Source organism: Salvia miltiorrhiza, chromosome 7 (genome assembly GCF_028751815.1).
Source record: "Salvia miltiorrhiza cultivar Shanhuang (shh) chromosome 7, IMPLAD_Smil_shh, whole genome shotgun sequence".
Lineage (NCBI taxonomy): Eukaryota > Viridiplantae > Streptophyta > Magnoliopsida > Lamiales > Lamiaceae > Salvia > Salvia miltiorrhiza.
This window is the reverse complement of record NC_080393.1, coordinates 25,724,596-25,752,578: the sequence shown is the minus strand read 5'-3', so window position 1 is coordinate 25,752,578 and position 27,983 is coordinate 25,724,596. Positions and strand designations below refer to the sequence as shown.

Here is a 27,983-nt window from a genome sequence, read left to right as displayed (position 1 = left end):
ACTTATGAAATCAAAACTCCCAACTACTGCTTGGGGTCATGCCATATTACATGCTGCAACATTAGTTCGACTAAGGCCATCAGCAAATCATGAATACTCCCCAATGCAAATTATCTTTGGCCGGGAACCTGATGTTTCTCACTTACGAACTTTTGGTTGCGCGGTTCAAGTCCCAATTGCAACCCCCACAACGAACAAAAATGGGTCCCCAACGAAGACTTGGGATATATGTTGGATTTGATTCACCATCGATTATAAGGTATATAGAACCTTTAACAGGTGATTTATTTACTGCACGTTTTGCAGATTGTCATTTAGATGAAATGACATTTCCAACATTAGGAGGAATAAATCTACATCCAGAAAAGCACAATGAAATCTCTTGAAATGAAAAAAACTTATCACATTTTGATTCTAGAACAAATAAATGTGAACAAGAAATTGAAAAAAATCATTCATTTGCAAAATATTGCAAATCAAATTCCTGATGCTTTTGTAGATACAAGAAAAGTGACACAATCTCACATACATGCTGCAAATACTCCAGCTAAAATTGATGTCCCTGAAGGACAAATAGCTTTGGCAGCAAATGAGTCCAAAAATTCGTCAAAAACGTGGTCGACCAGTTGGTTCCAAAGATTCTATGCCTAGAAAAAGAAAGGGGCAAGATGGAAACCAAACAATGACGAAAATGACTAATCAATCAAATGAAAGTGATGTAATTCCTGAAGAATTACAAGTATCTGAAAATCATGAGATCTCAATAAATTATTTACATCAGATACTAGAGAGAGAAAATATCATTGTTGATGATATATTTGCCTTTCATATAGCTCTTGAAGTTTTAAATATCAGGATCCTGAACATACATCTGTTGCTAAATGCAAACAGAGACTTGATTGGCCAAAGTGAAAAGAAGCTATAGAAAGGGAATTAAATTCCTGTGATAACCGGAAAGTATTTGGGCCTATAGCCTTAACTCCGGAATCTAAAATCCCTGTTGGATATAGATGGATTTTTGTTAGAAAGAGAAACGAGAACAATGAAGTTACGAGATATAAAGCAAAACTCGTAGCACAAGGTTTCTCACAAAACCAGGAATTGATTATGAGAAAATATACTCTCCCGTAATGAACGCTATTATTTCAGATTTTGATTAGTCTGGCTGTGTCACAAAGGCTTGATATGCGCCTTATGGATGTAATGACTGCTTATCTATATGGGTCATTAGATAATGACATATTTATGAAAATTCCCGAAGGATTTAAAATGCCTGAAGGATTGCAGTCAAAACCCAAAAGCATGTATTCAATTAAACTGCAAAAATCGTTGTATAGGTTGAAACAGTCTGGTCGTATGTGGTACAATAGACTGAGCGAGTATCTTTTGAAAGAAGGATACAAGAATGATGATATCTGCCCTTGTGTTTTCATTAAGAAAACCGAAAGTGGATTTGCAATCATAGCAGTTTATGTTGATGATTTAAATTTAATTGGGACTCCTGAAGAGCTCAATAAAACTGCTGAATATTTGCAGAAAGAATTTGAGATGAAAGATTTGGGAAAGACAAAGTTTTGTCTTGGTTTGCAAATGGAACGTATCCGTGGAGGAACGTTTATCCATCAATCCACATATACAGAAAAAGTGTTAAAACGCTTCTATATGGATAATGCACATCCATTAGCATCACCAATGGTCGTTAGATCTCTTGATACTAAGAAAGATCCATTTCGACCAATTGAAGAGGGTGAAACGATACTTGGTCCTGAAGTACCATATCTAAGTGCAATTGGAGCATTAACTTATCTGGCTAATAATACTAGACCAGATATAGCTTTTTCTGTTAATCTTCTAGCAAGATTTAGCTCTGCACCCACTTTGAGACATTGGAATGGTGTTAAGCACATTCTACGTTATCTAAAGGGTACCATTGACCTTGGATTATATTATCAAGAAAATTCTGATAATACTCTAGTGGGGTATTCGGATGCAGGATTTTTATCCGATCCACATGAAGCTAAGTCACAAACTGGATATATTTTCACATGTGGTGGAACTGCTATATCATGGAAGTCTGTGAAACAAACCTTGACTGCAACATCCTCAAATCATTCTGAAATCACTGCAATCCACGAAACAAGTCGAGAATGTGTATGGTTGAGAAATGTGACGAGTCATATCCAAGAGTCGTGCGGGTTAGCTTCATCAAAGGCCAAACCAACTGTTTTATATGAAGATAATGTTGCTTGCATCGCGCAACTCAAGGAAGGATACATCAAAGGAGATAGGACGAAGCATATTTCTCCCAAGCTCTTCTACACACACGACCTTCAAAAGGGTGGCGATATCGACGTGCAACAAATTCGCTCAAGTGAAAATCTGGCGGACTTATTCACCAAGGCATTACCAACATCGACATTCAGAAAGTTGGTACACGAGATCGGCATGCGTCGACTCAAAGATATTCAATGATCTCAAGTTCAGGGGAAGCAGTTGTACTCTTTTTCCTTCGACTAGGTTTTGTCCCATTGGGTTTTCCTAGCAAGGTTTTAATGAGGCAACATCTTTTATTTTAGGGATTGGTCAATCAAGGGGAAGTGTTGTAAATATATCTTCTAGATATATCTTATGTGTGTTGACCAAGAAACCTAGAGGGAGAATAACACTTGACATCTTCAAGCCGCCGGAGTTGACTGTCCTCCGTTCACACCGGACGTGTGTGAACGTTCACACCGGATGTGTGTGAACGTTCACACCGGACGTTCACACTTGGTTTAACACCTATAAATATGGGTGTATTGTGAACTTCATTTGTATTCTCTAATCGATTCTCTTGCTTCTCTCTAGTTTATAACAAAATTATCTTTTTATTTTATTTTTTGTGGGTAAATAAACATTTAGGTAAATAAATATGCCATCTTTCTCAAGACATTTGCTTTTATTTATTTTTTCATTTGTCTCCAAAATATTTTCTTAATATATTTTTAGAAATAATTTCACTAAATCACTAACTATTATTTTTACAATTCTCATATATTACATCAATTATCACAAATGAATTCATCACTTTTCATTTTAATTAGGAGGTGGTCTTGGGTGCAACCGGGTTGCACCCTAACTTGAATCCATATCATGATTCGTATCCTAACTTGAATCCATATCATGATCCTAATCGTATAAATAACACTATTTTAAATGCAAGTCAACCCGATTGCACGGTGCAGCTGATTGCACCTAAGTTTTTATATTTAATTAGTCCATTAATCATTATTATCACTTTTTTTAATTTGTAGAACCTCATCTCCACTCATCAAAATACATAATTAATTTTTATTAAAACTCGTGTTGCATCACCTTAAAAAGATGTTCAGAAATAAAGGGGATATTTTAATTTGTCTATTCACTCTTGTACCTCAAAATATAGAGATGATTTTGGGGCGGCATCCAAAATTTTGTTTCCGTGATTTTTGGTTTTATACAGTAGCAAATATACAATTTACCAGTTGCTAATTTGCAACACTATTATATGGCAATTATATATTTAAACTAAAGCTAGTTTGTTGCCAATTAATATGTCACACCCTTATTCTTGAAGGAATAAATACAATCGAGGTGCAACCAATTCACAGAGCAACACAAGAAAAAAAATTTGCTGAAACGCGAATAATAAGATAACAAGTCGGGCTAAGCCCCTTTGGATCACAAGTTTTGTTTCATGCTTCTGATAACCAGTATTCATTAGCATAAAACTCAGAGATGTCATTCTAAATCTAACATGAAAGTCTTAAGTTTAGAAAACAAAAGGCAAATAAGAGTTATTGTTACAGCGAAAGTCTAAATAGAAAATTGAACCATAGCCTCAACTCAGTCTTGTCAGCATCAGCCAGCCAACCAAAAAAAAAATTAAAAATATTTGGGCTAGGTACTAATGTACTCAGTGGGCATGCATTTTTTAAAACATTTCATATTTTCGTAAAAACAGTTTATCCAATCATACTTGACATAAATTAGAAGGTTTTAAAGTAAAAGAACTTCTAAGCATGTTAAAACATTTCTTTCATTTGTGATCACATGTCACACTCCCTTTTCATTACTCGCTGTGATCCCGGACCTTTTAGCCACCGCGGATCCATTACTCCTTCATTCTTGACTTGAGGGCGCGTAACCCAAGCAAGCTTTCATATGGGACACAATGCTTTGGAACACATCCCGTCGAGCACCCTTATAACACCTCATACATGATTAGTGTCCGATGGAGATCAACCCACCGATTCAGCCAATAGATGTACACAATTCTCAAATAACGTGTTAGGTCAAGAGAGAACCTCGATCGATTCATTGTTGCAAGCCTTAAACAGAGCAGAGTGCACAAAATATTTTATAGGATAAACAGTTTGCATTTCATTGAAACATTTAGACCTTAATAACTCAATCATACATTTGGAAAGTAAGCCCACTTGAATAGGCAAAGCCTAAAGATCATACACATAGAAAACTGTCTTGAAAAAACAGCGCTAATCCCCTTGATTCACAAAACCTACAAGAAATTTTATTCTTAAATAGGTCTCGTGAAGCTAACCTTATGTCTTTATGGATGTGCTAAACATTCATGATTCATCATGCCGGGTTTCCAAAATTTAGGTTATAAATATTGAAAATTAAAATTTGTGAGCTAGGGACACTAACAATATCTTAACTCGACTTTTCTTTAATAATTGGATTTATTGAAAATCAATTTATTATAAATGCTTTTTATTTGCAAATGCATTATGCAAATCATTTCATGTTTAATGCATATGATAAGTGATTACATTTAATATATGCAAATAATAATAATAATAATAATAATAATTAATAAATAATTCATTTATTAGTAAATTAATTAAATCCAAATTAAAATTTAATTAACTAAATAAGTAGGTGGCCTTTAAAAAAAATCAGCAAAACAAATAAATCAAAGGTCATTTTCTAAAAAAAGCGTAGCCCAATTTATTAATAAGCACAAGGGCCCAAGCTGAAATAAAATAAGGAGGCCCAAGCTCACTGCCCAACACTGGCCCAAAACTAGACCTAGCCCATCTCATTCTTCTTAATTTATTCCATCATCGCTTGTTCATTTATCAGATCACAAACACCATCTTGTGCCCTGAAGTGGCCTTCACAGGAGGTACCACGTTTGACTTTTTCCTTGTCCACGCAGTGCTTATTCTGATGAAGAATGAAACATGCATGTGAAGTTTTGAATTCAATTGTCCATTTTTATCTCAGAACCGGGAAGCCCAGTTTTAGTGGTATCCTATATTACGATTTTTCTTAGTTTATGTGGCCAACAAAGATTATTTTGAAGGTATATATTCTAGTAGACTAGTAGTGTTTAAAGTTGGTTCTTTATTTCTCATTGGTATTATGGAATGTAACCAAATCTAGGTACCTGAACTTTTGTTTTTACGCTTAAGTATGTTTCTTCATCCCTAAATTTATCATGATTGAAAAGAATTAGAATTATTATGATATTTACATATGCATTACCCATTCCAACCATATAGTTTGGGATAAATAATCACTACGGGGAATAGGCTTTTACCAATCTAGTAGCTGAATTTTATTATAGTTTTCTGGTCCATAAGTTGAATCTGTATAGGTGTTATTTGTTTAATTTATGAAATAGTGCAACATGACGAGAAATATCTTTGCTGGTTGTTTTTTTTTTTTTCTATCATATAATTTTATTTAGATTATTTTTCTATTGGTAGGTTGAGCTTATTTTGTCTATCACATATGCATTGGTATTAGTACTTATTTTTTGGTCTATATTTTGGAAGATTTGTGGATTTGAGTGTGATTTGTATCAGCTTCTCTAATCTGGAATATACTTCAGCGAATTTTGAACTCTGTATCGGCTTCTATATTAGACCTCTGTTCGTTTCAGTCCTTGTATAGATCTTAGTTAGCTAACTTTTGAGAATAAGTTTTGGGTTGAGATTCAATTGCATGTGGCAATCTTTGCATTATGATTTTGACTTGTTCAAAGAGATTTTGGATATCCCATTTTCTTTGAGATATAATGGCTTATTTTCTCCGGACCGCTTTTATTTAATCAGACAGTTTGAAATTGTTTTTGCTGTTGATGAAGAGAGTGAATTGTTTTTGTTGTGTATATAAACTCATATCTAAGATTTACTCTCCTATTGCAGTTGGAAAAATAATTCAAAGCTGAAATTGCCAGCCTGAGATAAACAAGGAACTGGTATATAGATACGACGGTCTGCATTGATCTGCTCATGCCCAATTTCTATATCTAACTAGAATTAATTATTAATTTCTTACAAAACAGTTTTTTATTTCTTGACAGACAAAGATGAAGTTGAATCAGAGAAACTAGAGAAAGGGATTCGCGACTGCATCATAGAGATGATAAAGAAACGAGAAAATGAAGGAATCTCAAGAAATGATTTTCTTGGGAAGCTGTTAGAAGCTAATGAGTACAAGGATGAAAATAGTAGGATGTCATTGGAAGACATAGTTGATGAATGCAACTACAGTCAGAGAGATGAGAGCGCCAACATTATGAGTAGATACATGAGCTCTCAGTAGGATGCCGTGGAATTGTCTTTCCAAATTCATCATGGCAGGTTGACCAACTAGTTACTTGATGCTAGAACATATAGTATGATAGATTTTTGTTTATTTGGATGATAATGTATGAATATTTTGGATGATATATAATATTGTTATTGTTGGTTTTATCATTTTATTGTTTTAAAGTTATTTATTTATATTTGAGATAAATAACATAAAAATTGAAAAAAAAAATATTAAATATGTTGAAAACATTTATAAATAACGGATATTAGCGTTATCTATAAGGATATATAACCGTTATGTATAAATTAATAGATAACGGAAATCTCAAAAAATCGTTATGTATAGGTGTATACATAACAGTGAATATTAAACTTTCATGACGGTTTGAAACGTTATGTATAATACTATAGATAACGGATATAAAACGTTACTTATATATAAACAACCGTTATATATATGTGTATATATAACGGAGAAATATAAACTTTCATTACGGTTCAAAACGTTATGTATAATTATTTAGATAACGGATTTTCAGGCGTTATGTATTTATGGATGACCGTTATGTATAATAGTATAGATAACATATAAATATCCGTTATGTATGCGCGCCACATACATAACACCACTATACTTAACGCAAGTTTTTCTGCATAGATAACGGATAAAATCCGTTATGTATGCGCGTTTTTGGCGTAGTGCCCCCCCTATCTCTTTCTGGCTTCAACGAACAGCAGCTGCCAGACCGCCGTCGCCGCCACCGAGCTCCGACCCAGCCACACACAGCACCCATGCCTACCCGACTCAACTCGACTCAAACACCACAAGACAAAGTTCAAAAGCTGAGTCCAGATTATTGTGCAAAACTGGAAAATGCATGCGGCCTAGACGCGCGGTCGCGCGCCAAGGCCGCATGGTGCTCCATTTCTTGTTTTTTTGAACGCGCACTAGCACCTTGAGCCACGTGTTAGCTAGGTTTGACTACGTTTTAACCTTTTTTTTGCTCAAAAATCGATTGTCACTTGATTTTTTCAGTATTTGGCACCCTTGCCGATAAATACCCGTTGAAAGCTTCAAAGAAAAAAAAAACATAGCCTTTGACCTTTGCCTATATTCACACTTTGAGAACTTGAAGAGACGATATACTTGAAGATTGGAAGCAAGAACTGAAGATTCATCACAGCTTTCACGGGTTTTATTATTGGATGATTTATTTTACTCTTAATTTTTTTTAACAGTATAAGATAAAGAAATTTAAAGGTCGCGCCACAGGGGGCTCGAACCCAAGACCTTTGGCCTTAAGCATTAAACCCTTACCACTTGACCAAGACACGTACACATTCTACTCTTAATTTTTCATTGCTAGTTCATATGTCTATGTGTGGCTAGTACGTTTTTATCATAAGGTTTGGTAGTAAACAGATGATGGTTTTCTGACTTTATTTAATTCAATTAGTAGACTTGTTTTATCATTTTTGTGTTCTTGTGCTTATTGTTTGCTTTATTGATTGATCACCAATTTTGCATGATTATTGGCATTAATTTCATACCAAAAAATTATTATTATTTCCATAACTAAGAACACATAACATGGTTGTCAATATTAGTCGAAGGAACTTGAGACTTGTGCAAGGGCTTAAGTCCTAGGAACTTTTAGGAGTTACACAATTAAGAGTTATCCGGGGTAGCCTTGCATGTAATTCACAGTTTGTATGCCACGAGAATGAGTATAAACTAGTTTTGATATTGTCTTAGGAATAACTTGTCATTGATTATTGAATTGAATTTTTCTGATTTCCTGTATCTGTTGAAACCATAGCTCTGGGATATTGATTCTTAATAGTTTTCTCTCTTACTGCTTGTGTGAATTTATTTATGCTTTCATTTATTTTAATTGCTTAAAACAACCCTTATTTTCTATCATCCAGATAGAGGATAATAGTTTAGAGTAGTACTCATTAGGAATCAATCTCTGTGGATACGACATTTCTTGCCTATGCACGCAATTGCACCCGTACACTTGCGGTGGTGAAAAAATAAACGAACAAATGCACGAATAACCTTATTAAGTCAATGTGGTAAAATTTTCACCCATCCACGATTCAAACTCATGTGAGAATGACTATTCGTGTTTTACATTGATTTATTCGTAGATTTTATTGACTTATTCGGTATTCTCATTTCACATGATTAATTCGAATAAATATCAACCATAGGATTTCAATATCTCATGTTCCAGTTTCATCTCATTTATCACGAAATATAACATTCTCATTGGATCACTTCTCTACACACACACACACACACACATTGTCACGACCGCATTTTGCTAAGGATAGCAAATTCGGGAAACCGTGACTAGGGGAGGGGATTTAGGAGCGGGATTAGAAAAGGGGCGTGTTTAACTTCTTGATAACTCGACTTTATATAAAGGAAGATAATTGAACTTAACTAAATATCAAAGAAGACCACGAGGGGGCCGTGCATAATTATCCAAAAGATACTCAACGAGTTCGAGTATAATGTTACTAATACATAACGGGGGTTGACATAGCAACAAAATATCCATAAGCATAATCAGTGTTCGCAACGAAAAATGATAACTCGAGTATATGTGTGGAGACATATACTCTACTTTGAGATTCATATTCTAGATTGACAAAAGCTTCGCATGCACACTGCATCTCCGATCACGGCTCAACCTGCACATTTATAAATACATACAGGGCTAAGTACGGGAGTACTTAGTGGGCAATTGCTGAAATTTACATACATGCATATCATTTTATTGTCAAGCCTTTCATGTGTAGTAAAATACAGGGATTTTCTTTTAAAGACCCGTATTTACTAAATCATTATCATTTTTCTCATAAATAGCCCGCGCACGCATTTTATATCATTAGTGATCATATCAGTAACTCGTGCCTAGAGGAAGGCCTCCCTCTACGGACACAGTGATCGGCCAACCCACTAGATGACTCGCGATCACGAAGGTGTACACTAATTCCAATGGGATTTGCGGTCCCATACAGAATCCGAATTCGATTAACATCAGATAGGCGATTCATAATAATACATAAAGCATTTAGGCATTGACAATTATTTAAGTTCATTTCATAAAGCATAAAGTCTTAGCAATTATATAATATGATTTTAGTTTATATGAAGAAAGCCTACTTGTTCACGCCTTTTTAAAAACAGGTGCTCGTCGCCTCCTTGGCCCGTCCTCCGATTAAAGTGCGCGACCTTCATCGAAAAAGATTCGATAAGACTTAGAAGGAAAAATCGAGGTTTTATAAGGGAAACGACCTGTTTTAAGGGGTTTAGGGTTTTACATCTCATTATCCTAAGTTTTAAACTCCATAACACATCTTAAAAACTAATTTAATACCCATATCCATGGATAGGTTCAGTTCAGGCTTAGAGACGAGCTTAGGTTCACTCAACTCGAAGCTTATTAGCGTTTTAAGAGATTTTCGAATTTATGAAATTTGACAGTTTCACTGTGCATATCAATCCACTTTGAACGCTAGCCATTTTCTGCTCGGTTGGAATTAAGAGTTATATCTTATACCTTTAGAAAGGTATAGGAGTCTATTTTCATTTAAAAGAAACGGTGCTTGATTCCGAGTACCGAGTCTCAGATTATTAACGAATTACAGACGTTTACCAAAACTGACAGCAGGGTTTTTGAAATTCTAATTTTATGACAGATTCACTGTGCGTTCAGCCTACTTTGAATGCTCGCCATTTTCTTCTCAGTTGGAAATAGGAGTCGTATCTTACATTGTTAGAAAGCTATATGGGTCTATTTTCATTTTTTAAAAATGGTGCTCGATTTCGAGTACCAAGTCTCAGGTTATTAACGATTTACAAACGACTACCCAAAAATTTGACAGCATGCATGCTTCAGTTTCGAAAAAATGAACAAGTTAAACATGGTTTGACGTTTCGTGAGCTTCTAATGTGGTATTACTCAACACACGATCCTAACTGACGATCTCTCGTCAGTCTTTGACATAATATATGTCATCATGCATTCTCACCCTTCAAATCCAACTAATCATATTCTCTAAAGGTGAAAAACAGCATAAGTCCTAACTTTTGTCATAAGCTAACTGCACATGCTAAAACTTATACATGGAGCAACTGCTACTACTGGTAGCGGGTACAACACATAAGTCATAACTTCAGCTATACATACATATATATACAAGTACTTAATGAACTTTTAAAACAAGTCTCCTATTTCTTTTCCTTAATCTTAGACGTGTATACATATATATACATATATATATATATATACAGAACCGATCACCTACCCACCATGGGCATGCATAACGTGCCCACCATGATGTGGCAATTGTAATTATAGTAAGATAATTTTAATTAGAGTAAGATTTATTAGTTATCTTTCCTAATTACTATTGCCACATCAATGGTGGGCACATTATGCTTGCCCACGGTGGGTAGGTGATCGGTTCTGTATATATATATATATTTTAGTTCATCTTGAAACAAGTGACATGCATGCTCTCTCTTTTTTTTCTTTTCGTTACTGGCAGCATGCCATCAACACATATATAACCATTCTTATACACACTCACACACGTATTTATGTATAGCTATTTCAAACACATCATTCACACTTCTACTCATGTTTTCGAATACTAATGTATATCACATAAGAAAAATTATAAGGAAGTAAAACAGTATGTGGATTCAAAATAGTCATCTTATATCATGCACTTGAACTTAGGTATCATAATTTTATATAAAACCATGTAGGAACAATAATTTTCCATACTAATCTCATGTCTCCTCTCCATGTAATATCTTTCTTAACTAATCTCTTATTCATGCAACCACCTATGCGTGACTATGCATTTTCGTTACATAACAACTAGGCTTCATTCTCAAACTTCCCACATTTCTTAGCAAGCTTAGAGAGAAGAAAAACCATAGATGGGTTTGAAAAAGAAGATGAGACCCACCTTAAGTTGGACTTAGGCTAGAAGAGTTGAGCTTGTTCCTCCCTTTGGAAAAGCTTGAAGAAGAGCTCCTCCTTCTCCAATGGGGGTGCTCCACCGAGAGTTCAAGTGAGGTAGTGAAAGATTTTTTTTTTCGTGCCTTGTTTCTTGATTAATGCCGAGAGGGAATGAGTAAGGAAGAGATGTATGAATTGTCTATCTTCATATTAGGTGAGGAAAGAAATGATGGTCTGCTATTCCTTTCCTCATTTTGTGGCGTAGGAGTGAGTATAGAGGAATAGAGGGATGTCCCCTTTTTCCTCCATTTCTTTTCTTTGTCAGTAAAGCTTGCATGTGTAGGAGTGAAGAGGTGATAGCTAGTTGCTTCTTTTCCTTTCTTTCCTCCTTGTCAGCCGAAAGAGTTGAGGGGTGATGGACATATATTGTTTTTAGGCATGTGTTAGAATTAGGAGTGATGATGAGATGTAGTTGTTCCTTAATTTTCCTTATCATATTGCCACGTGAGTTGTGAGATGGAGGATGAGAAGTGATGTACACACACACACACACACACACATATATATATATATATATATATATATATATATATATATATATATATATATATACATGTGCTAGAAATGGGAGTTAAAGTTGATAGAGGATTTCCTATATTTAGGTAGAACTTGAGATTTAAAGGATGAGATGAAAAAAGTTAATTTGATTTGATGGGATAAAGTGTGACATGACATAAAGTATTCGCGACGTTTTAACGTCCGGCTAGTCGAGACGTGGTTAACATAATCCGATTTCTCATTTTCGAGTTTTAATAGTCGAGATTAAATGTGAGTAACACACCACTAAAATTTCAATTAAAAACTCCAACGTTTGAAATTGAGCGTGAATAGTGAATTCTCGATTTATTGAAAAGTCACTACTTTCTTAATAAATCAAATTCTCGATTTGCGTTAATAAATAATGAGAAATAAATTATTATTCGATATATGATGCAAAACCCCAATTAATAAATAATATATATAGCAGTAATTCAAGTTCGGTAATACTGGGGTATCACACACACACACACACATATATATAATAGATTATAATTGCAACAATTCTTAAAATATTTAAATACATGATATCATGTCAGTGATATTCTTGAAATCTTTGAGTGCAAACAATTCAAACTTTCTCTCATTCCTTTTCAAGGGCAAAGAAATATATGAAATATCCTTCTATTGATATTGTGGAAAAACTACTTTCAACTTTAAGGCGGTGACAACATAAAGTATGTTGTATTCCACCTTGTGCAACTATTCAAAACAACTTCTTTGAATATAATTGCAATTGCTTTGCAATTTCACTGAACGTGTTAACACATACCTCTGAAGTGGTTAAATATTTTATATTTTCCCGAACCTTATGAATAATATCTTAAATAGCAGATAATCTGTCTTGCACCATAAAATTAAGGATGTGTGTACATAATCTCAAATGAAAGATTTTTCCTCCTAAAGGTAATTTCTCATTGAATAAGAAATTATACCATAATACCCGAACAACCACATCATTATTCGAGACATTATCAACAATGAGTGTTCAAACATTCTTATATATTCCCTACTCAGCCAAGCACTTCTGCAACACGTCAAAAATCATGATCTCAATATGTTGTGTTGAAATGCCATAAAAGTTTAAAATGTGTTTTTGTAATTGCCAATCTAAGTCCACGTAGTGAACGATGATGACCACGTAAGAGATGTTTTGATTGGACTTCCAAAGATATGTAGTCAAACTCATTCTTTTAATTGACTTTAATTCTTCCATCAGTACTTCTTCACAATCTCATAAGAAGAAATGAAATCCTTATTTGTCATGGCATAACTAATCTTTTGGAAATAAGAAATGGCAGTTTGCATCACCAAGTTGTTCAATTCATATTCCGAAAAAGTTAAATGGCAGCTCATGCACAATAATCATATGCAAGATAGCCTTTCTAAGCTTAGAATGATCATACTGAAATTTTGCACTGAAGACATAATTTCTTACTTAGATAGTGTCATTGTAATGCTAATATTTTGTTGACATCTTTATTTCTAAATATTGTTTATGGTGCAGTAATCAAGATGTCTTAATAAGTATGATATAACATCAATATTGTTTATTGTAAGTATTGTTTGACAGTGAATGAACTAAGCTTTGTGTACACCATTTGGAAGAGCGACCTCTTTAAAGTTTTTCCATATACTTTTGATGTATTTTTTTTCTCTTTTCTTTTAATGTTTGAATAGATTTCGTGCATCTTATTCAGTTTGAATCTCTATCCAAGTCTCTATTTGAGGGATATTGAGTGTTTATTCTTCCATAACATCAACACTTAGGGATACAAAGATTGAACTAGTGATTGACTGCTAATCGAGTCGGTGTTTTAAGGAATCACATATGTGACATTATGAAAAATAAATACAAACAACTATTAAGGCTTCACCTATCCTTAAATGGACACAGTATCTAACAATTATAATCCTAATCCAAACCCCACACCACAATAGCAGCATACTTACATTTATGGTAGAAAATAAAAGAACGATAATAATAATCCTAATAATGGACATTATTCAAACACAAAGTATAAATATATTAAATGAGTAATTGTCCCTAAATACATTACTTTTCTCCATTTTATGGTATTGCACATCACCTTTAAAATTCGTCTCATAATACATAACCTTTCTCTTTTTTTTTTAGAATTTCACATGGCCAGCCAACCACCAAACGTAAAAATGACGTGGACGCCGGAAATGCCACATATACACGCCGGAAAAAAAAAATTAATTGATATGGCAACCATGTAGGAAATTACACTTTTTTCCTATTAAATTCGAATTTTTCAGAATTTAGGCAAATGCCACTTATTTCACAAAAGCCCTAAATTTCCTAATTTTACAATTTTCTCCCATTTTAGAGCTCCAAAATGGACGTTTCGCCATTATCCTGAGATGGAAGACAATACTCCACACAACTCAGAAATCTTGGTGCCATCTTAAATACATCTTGTGAATTGAATAGTTGGGTGTGAAATGCGCCCTCCTTTGGGAGTTCCGATGATACAGGTGCATCTTTGTAGAGTTTTCTAGACTTAAGCTCTTTGGATGCAGAAGAGGGAACATTCGTACTCGATGAATCATCCTCATCAAACTGGATATCAAGCTCCAAGTTGAGCAACCGGCCCAACACAGAGCTCATACTAGTGGTGGAAGAAACCTCTAAATCTTCATCATCAGAATACACTATTTAAGATGGCACCAAGATTTCTGAGTTGTGTTGGTTTGACAACGCGACCGCAACTGGGTTCAACGGGAGAGGTTCAGCCGCATTTGGGCTTCGATGCACTCGACGAACCAGGCAGGGAAGAGGCTCGGCCGCATCTGGGTTCGACGGTGCAGTCGTGCCTGGTTCGTTGCATGCGCCGGAGCCTTGGTCGCGAGCCTCTTCCCTTCCTAGTTCGTCGCGTGCGCCTGAGCCCAGATGCGGCCGAGCCTTTCCCTTTGAACCCAGTTGTGGATGCGCCGTCGAACCCAAATGCGGCCGAGCCTCTCCCCGTCTTGGTGCAAATTAGTGTGTAATCTGGGTTCGATCAGACTAGGGCAATTCTAAAATGGAGGAAAATTGTAAAATTAGGAAATTTAGGGCTTTTGTGAAATAAGTGGCATTTGCCTAAATTCTGAAAAATTCAAATTTAATAGAAAAAAAGTGTAAATTCCTACATGACTGCCACATCAATTTTTTTTTTTCGGCGTGTATATGTGGCGTTTCCGACATCCACATCATTTTTACGTCTGGTGGTTGGCTGGCCATGTGAAATTTCAGAAGAAAAAAAAGCGGTTATGTATTATGAGACGGATTTTAAAGGTGATGCACAATTTCAAAAAATAATAAGAGATAATGTATTTAGAGGCAATTACCTTGTATTAAACTCAAATCCAATGACCATGTTAGAAGCAAATATATACTTAAGTGCTCGATGTTTTTAACTAAAAGAATCGAACAATTAGTGCTCAAAGAAATCTCATAGAAGTTAGATTTAACTTATTTTTGTATTATGAAGCAAATATATACATGGAACCAAAAGTAAGTGCTCGATGTTTTTACCTAAAAGAATTGAACAATTAGTGCTCAAAGAAATCTCATAGAAGTTAGATTTAACTTATTTTTGTATTATGAGTATTATTTTTTATTATTAGTATCATTATAATTTAAAAATTGTTTATGAGTTTGTTTTGTTAAATATTTATTGATAGTTTATAAGTACTTGAATAATTTATAATTTATTTTAAGAAATTTATAAATTGAGTCAAATAACCAATTAATACGCATGTCAAGTGCTAATATTAGCTCTTTCCCAAAATATTATAGTGACAACTTGCTAGCTAATATAGTGCCTAGTGTCATTTTCCACTAGCTTTTTCCAAGATTTATCTTTGATGTCCTCAAGGGAACACCAAGCGGTGCGACCTCCTGTGTGTAAACAGTGGGGTCTCGAGTTCAAACCTCACTGCTCCCCCTCCTCAACTCCCTCAAGTAAAAAAAAAGATTCCTCTTTGATGAATGACTTTTTTTAGTAGTTTTGACTATGACAATAATTTTATTCTTGCCAATATTAGGTGGTTAAGGTTTATTAGAATGTCCCCAAAGGGACACCAAGCGGTGCGATCTCCTGTGTGTGAACACTGAGGTCTATATAGAGCATACATTTTATTATTGAAAATCTATTATACAACGAGACGACGGTTCTGTCACTTAATATACATCTACAAATTTCTTTTATCTAATTTGATTAGTGTGTAATCGGTCAATAATTTTCTTTTATCTAATTTTATCAGCGTGTAATTTGTTGAAATTCGATGAAAATAATTTTACATCATAATTTATAATTAGTTTATAAGTATTATTTTTATACTTATAATATATGAAACAATTTTTATATAAATTATTATTTTTAATTACTTTATTTTGATCAAACAAAATTGATAATGCAATTTAAATGATACTACTATAATTTAAACATTCATCAATTAAACATTAATTTTTGGTTAGGAGAATAAAAATACCCTTTTTATATAAATTTTTATCTGATGAACTCATAAAAAGTCGAAGTTGAATTAGAGAGTTCAGAAAATAAGAAGAAATAAAGACAAAAATTTGATATAGGATATGACGAAGGATTAATGAGCCTCATTTATTATTAATCGCATATAAAAAGTTAATAATATTGTACATTTTTATTATAATTGGCAAGAGGATCATCAAATCTACAAGTTACATAAAAATTAAATTTTGATCTATTTTATATTGATTTATTTTAAAGGGAGAAAATAATACATCGAGCTTTGATTGTTACTTTATTTATAAATTTAATTATTTCGAAAATAATTTACAAATTATTATAATAAAAACTAAAATAAATAGACATAAACTAAATATCAACTGTACTCACAAAAAGTTCTTACAAATGCTGATTGACATTCCTTTATATAACTGTACTTCTAATTTTATGCAAGGGCTAGTAGAGAACATTTTATTGCCAATTAAGGCAAAAAAAAAAAAAAAAGGGACAAAAGATGCAACATGGTATTCATTTCATTTGGATATACGACCATGCGAGTGGATAAAGAATCATTATATTTATCGAAAATAATTTTAAACAATTACTCCCCTAGCAAATTGATTAAGTAATATTTCAAATTCCAAAACCGTGCTCTAGTAAATAAATTAATTTTATAGAGAACACACCTACCAAATCATCCAATTAGTAAATTATTATTCAAGTGCAGTACAAAGGACTGATTTTTAATTTTTAACAAATTTCAATTGGAGTCCCGAAGAGAACACCAAGTGGTGCGACCTCCTGTGTGTGAACAGTGAAATTCCGGATCCCGGGTTCAAATCCACTGTTCCCCTCCCCAACTCCCCCCCAAGTCAAAAAAAAAAAAAAACAAATTTCACTTGGAAATCAACTCAACTGCTATTGTAACGAATTATAGGTACTTAAATCCTCATTGATTAGTGTATGTAAATTGACTTTTTATTAATTTTGGTTAATATAAAATTATGATATAGGAGCACCCAATCTCTGACTTTTATATTTATTCCAACTATACCCCTATCCTAATATTTACAAGTACACTCATTTTGCCGCTACCAAATCACCATAATCAGCCCTTCCCTCTCCCAACAGCCACCGCTTCACTTTACCAACCCCTCGCCGTCCGATCAAACCGCCGTCCAAATCGACGGTAGATATGGCTCAGCTGACTCACCGCGCCTCCGCTCTCCATAAATCCATCCCCGCAGTCCTCTTCGCCGCGCGGGGCCTCGCCACCGCCTCCACATCCCCAATCACGGTGGAGACCTCCCTCCCCTTCACCGGCCACAAGATCGATCCGCCGTCGCGCTCCGTCGAGACCTCCTCGCAGGAGCTCCTCACCTTCTTCCGCGACATGGCGCTCATGCGCCGTATGGAAATCGCGGCCGATTCGCTCTACAAGGCCAAGTTGATTCGTGGATTCTGCCACCTATACGACGGCCAGGAGGCCGTCTGTGTCGGGATGGAGGCCGCGATTAACAAGAAGGATTGCATAATCACCGCCTACCGCGACCACTGCATCTTCCTAGGGCGTGGGGGAACTCTGCTGGAAGCGTTCGCGGAGCTGATGGGGAGGAAATCCGGGTGCTCGAAGGGGAAGGGAGGCTCGATGCATTTTTACAAGAAGGAGGGAGGTTTTTACGGCGGACATGGAATCGTCGGGGCGCAGGTTCCATTGGGTTGTGGATTGGCCTTCGCGCAAAAGTACAGCAAGGATGAGAGTGTGACGTTCGCGATGTACGGAGACGGTGCCGCGAACCAGGGGCAGTTGTTTGAGGCGTTGAACATGGCCGCGCTGTGGGATCTGCCTGCTATTTTGGTCTGCGAAAATAATCACTGTAAGATGCTTCTTGAACTTGAAGGAAATGCGTGACACTCGTGGTATTGATTATGAGTTTGGTTAATAGGAGAAGGATTATTATAATATCTCTTGGAAATATGAACTCTTACTTTTGCTTTGTTAGTAAGATGCTTGGGACTTTGGAGTTATGATCATCTATTGAAGGAGTGCATATAAAACTGTATACTCGGAAAAGCTTCCTGACATACATGGATGTAGTGTAAAAACAGACAATTGGAAGAGCTCAGCATATACTTTTCTTTCGTTTAGATATAACGGAGAGCTAAGGACCATCTACTTGATGCTCGCTGGATTTTAAATTTCGCAATGCCCAACATGACCTGTGATTATAGTATATGTTGTCTTCTATGTGTTTGTTTGGACTTGCAGTATATATATTCTCACATGCATGTTTATCTGTATTTGATTATGGATTATTGATTAGCCTAATTGAATTGGCATATAGATGGAATGGGCACAGCAGAATGGAGGGCAGCAAAGAGTCCTGCTTATTATAAGAGAGGAGATTATGTTCCAGGTTTGAAGGTATAATGGGCCTTTTGTGTTTCTTATTTACTTCTGCAATATATTTCAAGTTCTAACATGCTACATATAACAATTGGTATTAGAAAGTTTAGAAGCCAAATGATGTGGGAATGCCATGTGATACTGCAGGTCAAGTATGAATGGAATTACTTATGAGTTTTGGTTGAGTTTACTACTTAAAAGTATTTATTCTGTGTCTTTTTAAATGTTTACGTGTGTCATACGTGTGCTTCAATTTTACTTCAGAAGGGATGATTCTGTGAAAATTGTGTTTTCAGTTATGAAATGCAACATTATGTGTTTAGTAGTTGATTGTACACCACATAATGAATAGGATTTTCAGTTAGAAAGTTTGGGCCAGTGGTACTTGAAAGTTTCAACCATCTCTTGCTTATGGTTACGAGTGTTTAAATCAGATTCCTGTGAAGGATATTTCCAGTGGGGTTGGTGTTGAGTCTGTTTACATGAGAAAGATTTTGGGTCCTTAATAATATGTTAATTATTGATGGATTGACTGGGAGAACAAGGCCACTGCCAGTTTAAGCTGAAGGATACTGGGAAAACAGATACAAAAATGAAACATATGAGTTTATGTGGTGGGGAGGTGGGTTTGATTACTTAAGTTAGCTGCTTTGTATGACATGTAATTTATACCTGTGATTTGAAGGTGGATGGTATGGATGTCCTTGCTGTCAAACAAGCATGCAAGTTTGCAAAGGAGCATGCTCTCAAGAATGGACCAATTGTGAGTGCGCCTTATTTCCTGCCAATTCTTGACCTGGAATTTTCTTCTTATGTTGTCCTCATGTAGCTGATGACTTCCTATCTTATTTCATGTGCATACAAGAGTGTCCTTTTACCATCTTTCTTAGCATTAAATAAGTGATACTGGATGTTCGTCCAAGTGATTATAGAAATCCAAGGATATATTGTGGAGGAATATCTCTCCTCTTAATAGCTCCATTTTGTTTTTATTTGATCTGGACATTCATCATTCTGGACTTTCTTGCTTGAAGCTCCTGTATCTGCAGCCTATATATTTTATGGTCTCCGATGTAGATCGCTCATGGATGGATATTTTGTTGATAACCAGACAAGCGCTTTCTTTCAGTTATCCACTGTTACAATGTGATAACACTCATTCATCTGCTTAAATATGTTCAGATTCTTGAAATGGACACCTACAGATACCATGGACACTCCATGTCTGATCCTGGAAGCACATACCGTACACGTGATGAAATCTCTGGTGTTAGACAGGTGGATATAAATTTGAAATATTTATCTTGATGCTCGAGCCTCGTGCTAGTCCTGTACTCCATTAATTCTCTTTTCTGCAGGAACGTGACCCAATTGAAAGAGTCAGAAAGCTTATCCTGACTCACGATATTGCCACTGAGAAGGAACTGAAGGTAAAAACAGTTCTACTTATCTTTTTATGTAGTAATTTATCTTGTTTTACACTTATGTTCCTGGAGGTTTTGATTTCCCTGGAATCATGTCCTTTTGGAGATCCTTCTAGCCTAGATTTTTAATGAATGATTGTCTTGCACAAGCTTCCAATTCTGGAATGAAATTGTGGTGAGGTTATGTGTTGTTTCTGTTCTATCATCACAGGATACCGAAAAAGAAGTAAGAAAAGAGGTGGATGAAGCCATTGCACAAGCTAAGGTTTGAAGTCCTATACTTTCACTTGGTTTTCCATGGCATTACAAGAATACTTCATGAACTTTGGTTTGTATCACAATTTATCTCTATCTGGTTTTGCAGGAGAGTCCCATGCCTGACCCTTCAGAGCTGTTCACTAATGTATATGTCAAAGGCCTGGGAACTGAGGTAAAATTATTTCATTATATTCATTTATTTTTAAGTAGACTCTTAACAACTATAGTTCTCGAATTTCTATTGTAAAAGTGATATCATCGTGGTATCAAGTTCTGACAATCATCTCTTCTCGTACCGACTTTTACAAGTAAACTGTAAAAGGATCGTAAAGGATCTAATACATGTTTCCTTACTTGACCAGTTTTAATTAACCAAAATATCCGTGAAAGTTAATTTCACAAACCTGGGTTGGCTAAGTCAAGCCATAAACTAGTTAAAGTTATGAAAATAAATAAACCTAATTAGCTATTGGCCTCTTCACGGGAAAAGTGATATCATCATGCTATCTTTACAGCATAGTGAAAAGAGATTCTTGTTAATTTTTATCTGCTGCTTGGCAGTTGGAAGGAACTAAAAAGATAAAAATAGAGCATTCAGATATAGATCTGTTCATTCAATACCTAAGCTAGGATAATAGAAATTGCATTTGACTAAAATATGCAATTTCAAAGAACTTATCAAACTACTCAAACCAACTCAATATGGTCTGACCACAAAAAAGAAGCTGCAAAGGATGTCTAAAAGCATGTGTGGGTTGAGAAATTGTTTGGTGCCATTTTATCATTTTCCTGTCACAATTAATATACTCCCTCCATCCTGGAAAATTATTCCTAATTTTCTTTTTTGGGGGGTTCAGAAAAAATAGTCCTATTCTATATATGGATACTACCCCACAACATATTAAGCTCAATATATTAATTTATTTACCTATTCTACTACATGGTGGTCCCCATTTTCCATTCCCAATACAATTAATTATCGTTATAAAACACTACCTTTAAGATGAGATCTTTTATCCACTTATAATATACTTAACTATTTTTATTATTAAAACTTGTGTTACTCCGTCCTAGGACTATTGTTTCAGGACGGAGGGAGCATGATTCAGTATCTTTAGGTACCATACTCCTATGATGATCTCTGCCATCTTCCTGCTTGCTCTGATCTGAAGCATTCAATTGCTTTGTTTTAGGTTGTGTCTGTTGGTTACTTGACTATATCAGCTTTTATTGTATGAAGTTAATTTCAGAGTTATGCTGGAGCATGAGCAATTTAAAATGGGAACTGCGAACACTCCGTGAAATTAATTGCACTCGGAAAAAAATTAAATTTTCGCTCATTTTAAGATTTGAATTTAGGTGTTGCATTCATTCATCAAGATGATTCATTCACCGTAGATCTTCACGATTGAAGGGCTGAGAATGGTTTTCCGGTCTCATTTAAATAAAAATTCTCATTTATATATATATAGCTATTACAGTCTGTTGCCTGATGGACCATTAGTTATCAAGTGTAACAGTGTATAAACTTTCATACGGCAGTGTGAATTCAAATATTATGCTAATTGCTAAAAGACATGTCCTTACTACAACTGTTGGTGATCTGACTGGAGTTTGCGTTGATTGCAGTCATTCGGAGCAGACAGAAAAGAATTGAGAACTGTGCTTCCATGAGTGAGAACAGCAATAATGATTCAACATGCCAACCCATCCGTGGACTAACCGGCAATAATGCAAGTAGAATTCAGACAATAAGAGTTGCTGTTGGAGAATCTCGAAATCCTGATGAAAGTGTCGCTCATTTTTTGTTTCCCTTCTTCGACCTTTCCCAATTTGTGGATATTAGAGAAGATTGATTGTGTTTGTTTTTTACTCTTCTTGATTAAATTTTTTGCAGCAGAACTCAAATGTGAAAACTGAAATTGAAAGAATGAGGAGTCAGCTTTTGCTCTTCTGTTTTGTTTCCATAGTTAATAGAGTTGTGTACACACCATTTCTCGCTATCCTGCTTCTACTTTATGTGCCAAAGCATCGGTGGAAATATTTTCTCTAGCTCAAATCTTTATTATAATTATAATAATTATTATTATTTGCTGAAATACAACGAATTCAGGGGAATAATATGAAACGGACGTCAGGGTTGGAATATTTATTGCATAGCATTTTCAGAAGAAATAATGTAGTCGGATGGCCATAATGAAGACCGAAAATAAAATTTTGGCCTTTAATCTTCAAACCACAAAATCTTGCCATTAATTAGGCGGTATGCCTAATATACCTTTTTTACCCACCGGATACTTGGATCCGATTCTACTCCTCAGTCTGATTCCAATTTCGTAGCCTTCCAGCGGATGCGGGTGCGGCGAGGAATCGCGCGGACACTGAAAACTCCCAGCGGGCGTGGTGGAGAAAAGCGCGCGGGCGCTGGAGTAATGGAGCGAGGGAATGGCTCGGCCTCTGAGGACTTTGAGCGCTCGCGGGGTGCTCGTGGGTGAATAGCGCGACAGCTGGAAGCTTATGGGTGAGTTGCGCGCTCGCGGGGAAAAGCCAGTGCCCGCTGCATGTATGGCACTTATGGCACTATTAATGTCATAATTGCCAAAAGGACCATTTTAAACACTTCCCCGTAAGGTTTAGATGATCCATTTAAGGTGTTTTATTTGTTTGTTTGTTTCATGTGCTTCATCTTCTTCACATCATGATTTCTTGATTTTATTGCTGTTGTTTCTGTATTTGTGCTGCACGTATGACACTATTATGACATTAATAGTGCCATAAGTGTTGGCACTATTAGTGCCATAAGTGCTAAAATGACCATTTCCATAAGTGCCAACGGAAATCCAAAATAAAACCAAGTAAAATCTTGGTACTTATGGCACTAATAGTGCCATAAGTGCCTAATCCGACCCGGCATGCGACCCACGTGCCTAATCCTATCCGGTCCGCCTAATTAAGGGTAAAAATATCCGAAATCGTTAAAAAATGCCAAATTTTATGTTTTTTGAATGGGTTAAGTACCATTTTTCCCTCTATCGTTGGCGTCCCTATCGCGCCTAGGACCCTAAAGTCAGGGTTAGCGCTGTTTACTACCTCAACGTGGCAAAATCGAAGCAAATACACCCCCGCGTTTTAACGGTGTTTTAACACCGTTAAAACGCTGTTAGAAAAATATTTTTTTTTAATTTTTAATTCAGGTGGGCCCCAGCTCTCTCTCTCTCTCTCTCTCTCTCTCTCTCTCTCTCTCTCTCTCTCTCTCTCTCTCTCTCTCCTCCCTAGTTCTCTCCACCACCGCACTCCTCTCTCTTCCAAACCACCACCGCAAGCTCCACCACCCTCTACCAAACCACCGCCGCACGCCACCACTCCTCTCTCTCAAGCTCCACCGTCGGGGCTCCTCCACCGCCGTGCCCTAGCATCCCTCATCCATCACCAACTATCGACCTTTCTCAATTCCCCTCCAATCTCATCTCACTCTACACATTAGATTTTTCGAAGAAAGCAGCGGCAGCGCCGTTGCCATCGCCTTGAGCACCCTCGTCTCTGCTCTCTCTCACTCTCCATTTACCCTCTATTCCAGCCATCACCGCCACCTGTAACTCAAGCAACGACCCACCCTCTTATCCAAATCCTAGATCTTGACTCTACTGTATCTCAAGCAGCGGCCCACCATCTTCTCCAAATCCTAGATCTCGACTCTACTATATCTAAAGCAGCGGCCCACCCTCATCTCCACTTGAATTGCGATTTATTTTTGCTATTTCTTCAATTCGGTTGAAGGGGGAGACGACGACGCCTAGAGAGAGGAGAGAGAAGTAGAGGGAGAGAGAAGTAGAGGACTGGGATGTGGAGGGAGGCCGGGGAGAGGATGAAGGAAACATCGTTGTTGGATATGAGGGGTTTCAGGGAGGCGGCGGCGGTGGTCTGGAAGAAGGTGGTGGAGCTTGCGGCGGTGGTCTAGAAGAGAGAGGAGTGCGGTGGTGGAGAGAAAGGGGGAGGAGAGAGAGAGAGAGAGAGAGAGTTGGGGGGGCCCACCTAAATTAAAAAAATTTAAAAAATATTTTTCTAACGGCGTTTTAACGGTGTTAAAACGCGGGGGTGTAATTGCTTCGATTTTGCCACGTTGAGGTAGTAAACAGCGCTAACCCTGACTTTAGGGTCCTAGGCGCGATAGGACGCCAATGATAGGGGGGAAAATGGTACTTAACCCTTTTTGAATTAGTGGCCATAAATTATGTTTTATGCTTCATTTTGGCTACTTCAAAATTTCGCTCTTTTCAGAATGTGGTTGTTTTCTTCTTTTTCTTTTTTTGTGTTATCTCATTTATACCGGTACGCTTGTAATGTGATGCAAAGATTTAAAATTATGACTACAATGTTAATTAGCTCGAATTATTTTATGCTAGTTTATAATTTGGGAAATGGTATGTGTATGTATATACAAACGTATAAATAGTCAATATTAAGATAAAATGTAATTGTTTAAAAAATATAGAATTGTGCAATCGGAAAAAATCTACATACACATGATAATATTTTAGTTACGGAAATATAGAGATGGCTAATAGTATAATGTTGACAATTGTATAATCCGAGGATACCAGAATATTTTCGATCAAGTTTCCCTTAATAAAGAACGAGCTATTTTAAAATGTTGTTGTGATTTATGAGAAGAATTGAGGATCCATATTCCATTTATCTGGAAAATAAAGTTAGTTTTGATGCCTTTTAATATTTGAGTTGTGAATTCTAGTTTTAGAATATGAATTCAAAATCAAAACTATTCATAATTGTGAATTTTAACCTTAAAATTACAATTTACAATCAATTTAGATGGTGTTAGGTTTGATGGATTAGATAAACCTAGTTTCATAATATGTTAACATCCTACAACATATCTACACAGGATCGTGGTTATTTCATACTAATACTAAAATAAGCGTGCACTTGAGTTGACACATTTTGTGTTTTTTCGTTTGTTAAGCTAAGTTAGTTATGATAGCTCAAACGTGTGTGTAGAATGCTTAGTATAAATAAAGGATGATGTGAGTTGTAAAATCATTTTTGTAAAAGAAAAAAAAAACACTATTTCTCTCTCTATCTTCATATATGTGGATTTTTATATGGTATTAAAAGTCAACCGAATTGAACATTTATGATCACAACAGAGAACAACATGGAATACGTTAGCTGATAAATAACGTGGACAAGTTATTGAGCAACAACAAGGTGCTGAACAATTTGAAGATTAAAAAAAAAATTAATGGAGAACACAAAAATGTAAATCACATCATGTGAACCGCTCAGATTGAGGAGATTTTACAGCTACATAACTCATATCATCCAAGAATGCAACTAATTATTGCACAACTAAGCGAGCTTTGGGGGCTAAAAGTAAATTTGAATTTCTCTATGGTAGTCTTCCTAAGCCTATTGTTGGATCTACTTACTATAAGCCATGGTTAAAGGTCGATTACATGATTTCCAATTGTATTATAAACTCGATATCAAAAGAATTAGTAGGTGCGTTTAATCATATTGATAATACACAAAAATGGTGGGATGAGTTGAATTAGAGGTTTGGGAGAAGTAATGATCCAAAAATTTGTTGTTTAAGAAGTGAAATTGCTAGTTACAGTAAAGGCAATCAATCGATTCAGATTTACTTTCACAATTTGAAAGGACTATGGGATGAATTAGATTTGTTGATGCCTATGCATGTGTGTTCATGTGGTGTTGTTGATGTTTTTATGAAAGTTAGGAAATCAACGTCTTATGCAATTTCTGTTGGGGTTGAATGACAGTTATGATAATGTCAAAGTCAAGTTTTAATGTTGGATCTATTATCTAGTGTTAATTGTGCATATTTAATGAAACTACAAGTTGAGGATCAAAAGTTAGTTGCCCTACGTTTTCCCGATAATAATGAACAACATGCTATGAATGTGAATCGAGGGGGAAATTCATATAAACTAACTGGAGCTGGTTATAGTAGATCTAAAAATTTTAAAGGAAGAAAAACTAAGGAGAATTATGATTGCTTCAAGTTGTATGGCTATCCTCAATGGTATAAAAAAATGAAGGAGCAATGAAATAAATCACAAGCTTAATTTGTTGGAACATCAAATGATGAAGCTAGAGTTACAGATTCACAGAAAATACAAGAGCCTGTGGAAGATATATATATATATATATATATATATATATATATATATATATAGGGGAGGACTACAGTAAAAACACTTCTTAAAATATAAATATAAACGTTTTTTAATGTACGAATTTTATCCAACAGGGTTACGAATTCATCCAACAGAGTTACGAATTGCGAAAAATAAATTTTTGCTGCCTTTGGGATTCGAACCCAGGACCACGAATTCATCCAACAAGGTTACGAATCAACCGTAGATCTTGATGATCTAAGGGCTAAAAATCATTTATATTTTATACACTTAAGAGTGTTTTTATTCTAGCCCTCCCCTATATATATATATATATATATATATATATATATATATATATATATATATAGGGTTGGGTTAATATAGAAACCATCCTTAAGATTAGAACTAAGAACCAATTTAAGCCTTTGATCGCATCAAAATAGACGGCCAGGATGTAATCAAAATATTCTCCACAGATTAGTCTCATTTGTTGTATTAATGATAGAGGGGTAAAAATGATACTCCCTCCGTCCACGAAATGAGTACCCATATTTCCTTTTTCGTCCGTCCACAAAATGAGTACCCATTTCCCTTTTTGGCAAGTGTACCTCACACATCTCTTTAATTAATACACTCAAAAAGTGGGACCCTTAAACTATTCACACTACACTCCATACATTTCTTAAAACCCGTGCCGTCCACAAATGGGTACTCATTTCGTGGACGGGGGGAGTATTTTGTAAATCCAATAACTAATACCCTCCGAAAATAATGCTTAATATACACTATTGTATTGTTGTTGATTGTTGTTGCACAATATACATTGTAGAAATTATCTGTGCAATTTCTACACATATTTGTGCAATTATATGCATTACAATATTTGTGCAATGATTCTTATTGACTGTGCAACATAATCAAGGCTCAATATTTGTGCAATGATTCTTATTCACTGTGCAACTGAAATCTACATATAATTATAATGAATGACATAATTAATTATGCAACAAAATAAAATGGTATGCAACACAAAAATTATTCATGCAACAATGATAAAATAATTATGCA

General features: G+C 35.5%; 1 protein-coding gene and 1 long non-coding RNA gene across 3 annotated transcripts; both read left to right on the top strand.

Moving 5' to 3' along the window:
- The first annotated feature begins 5,114 nt into the window (after window positions 1–5,114).
- Window positions 5,115–6,749, top strand: LOC130993722 (uncharacterized). Its single transcript, XR_009091755.1, has 3 exons — window positions 5,115–5,167; window positions 6,195–6,263; window positions 6,353–6,749. It is a non-coding gene; the product is annotated as an uncharacterized LOC130993722 (long non-coding RNA).
- A 10,893-nt stretch (window positions 6,750–17,642) lies between these two features.
- Window positions 17,643–22,708, top strand: LOC130993721 (pyruvate dehydrogenase E1 component subunit alpha, mitochondrial). 2 transcript variants are annotated; one of them, XM_057918757.1, is made up of 8 exons: window positions 17,643–18,542; window positions 19,011–19,090; window positions 19,758–19,835; window positions 20,255–20,350; window positions 20,431–20,502; window positions 20,708–20,761; window positions 20,861–20,926; window positions 22,384–22,708. In XM_057918757.1, exons 1-8 carry the CDS (start codon window positions 17,861–17,863, stop codon window positions 22,426–22,428), a joined length of 1,173 nt encoding a protein of 390 aa, XP_057774740.1. In that variant the 5' UTR covers window positions 17,643–17,860; the 3' UTR covers window positions 22,429–22,708. The 2 variants fall into 2 exon arrangements, with proteins under 2 accessions (XP_057774740.1, XP_057774739.1); XM_057918756.1 differs by having other exon boundaries at window positions 17,664–18,542; window positions 20,861–22,398.
- Window positions 22,709–27,983: the final 5,275 nt, after the last annotated feature.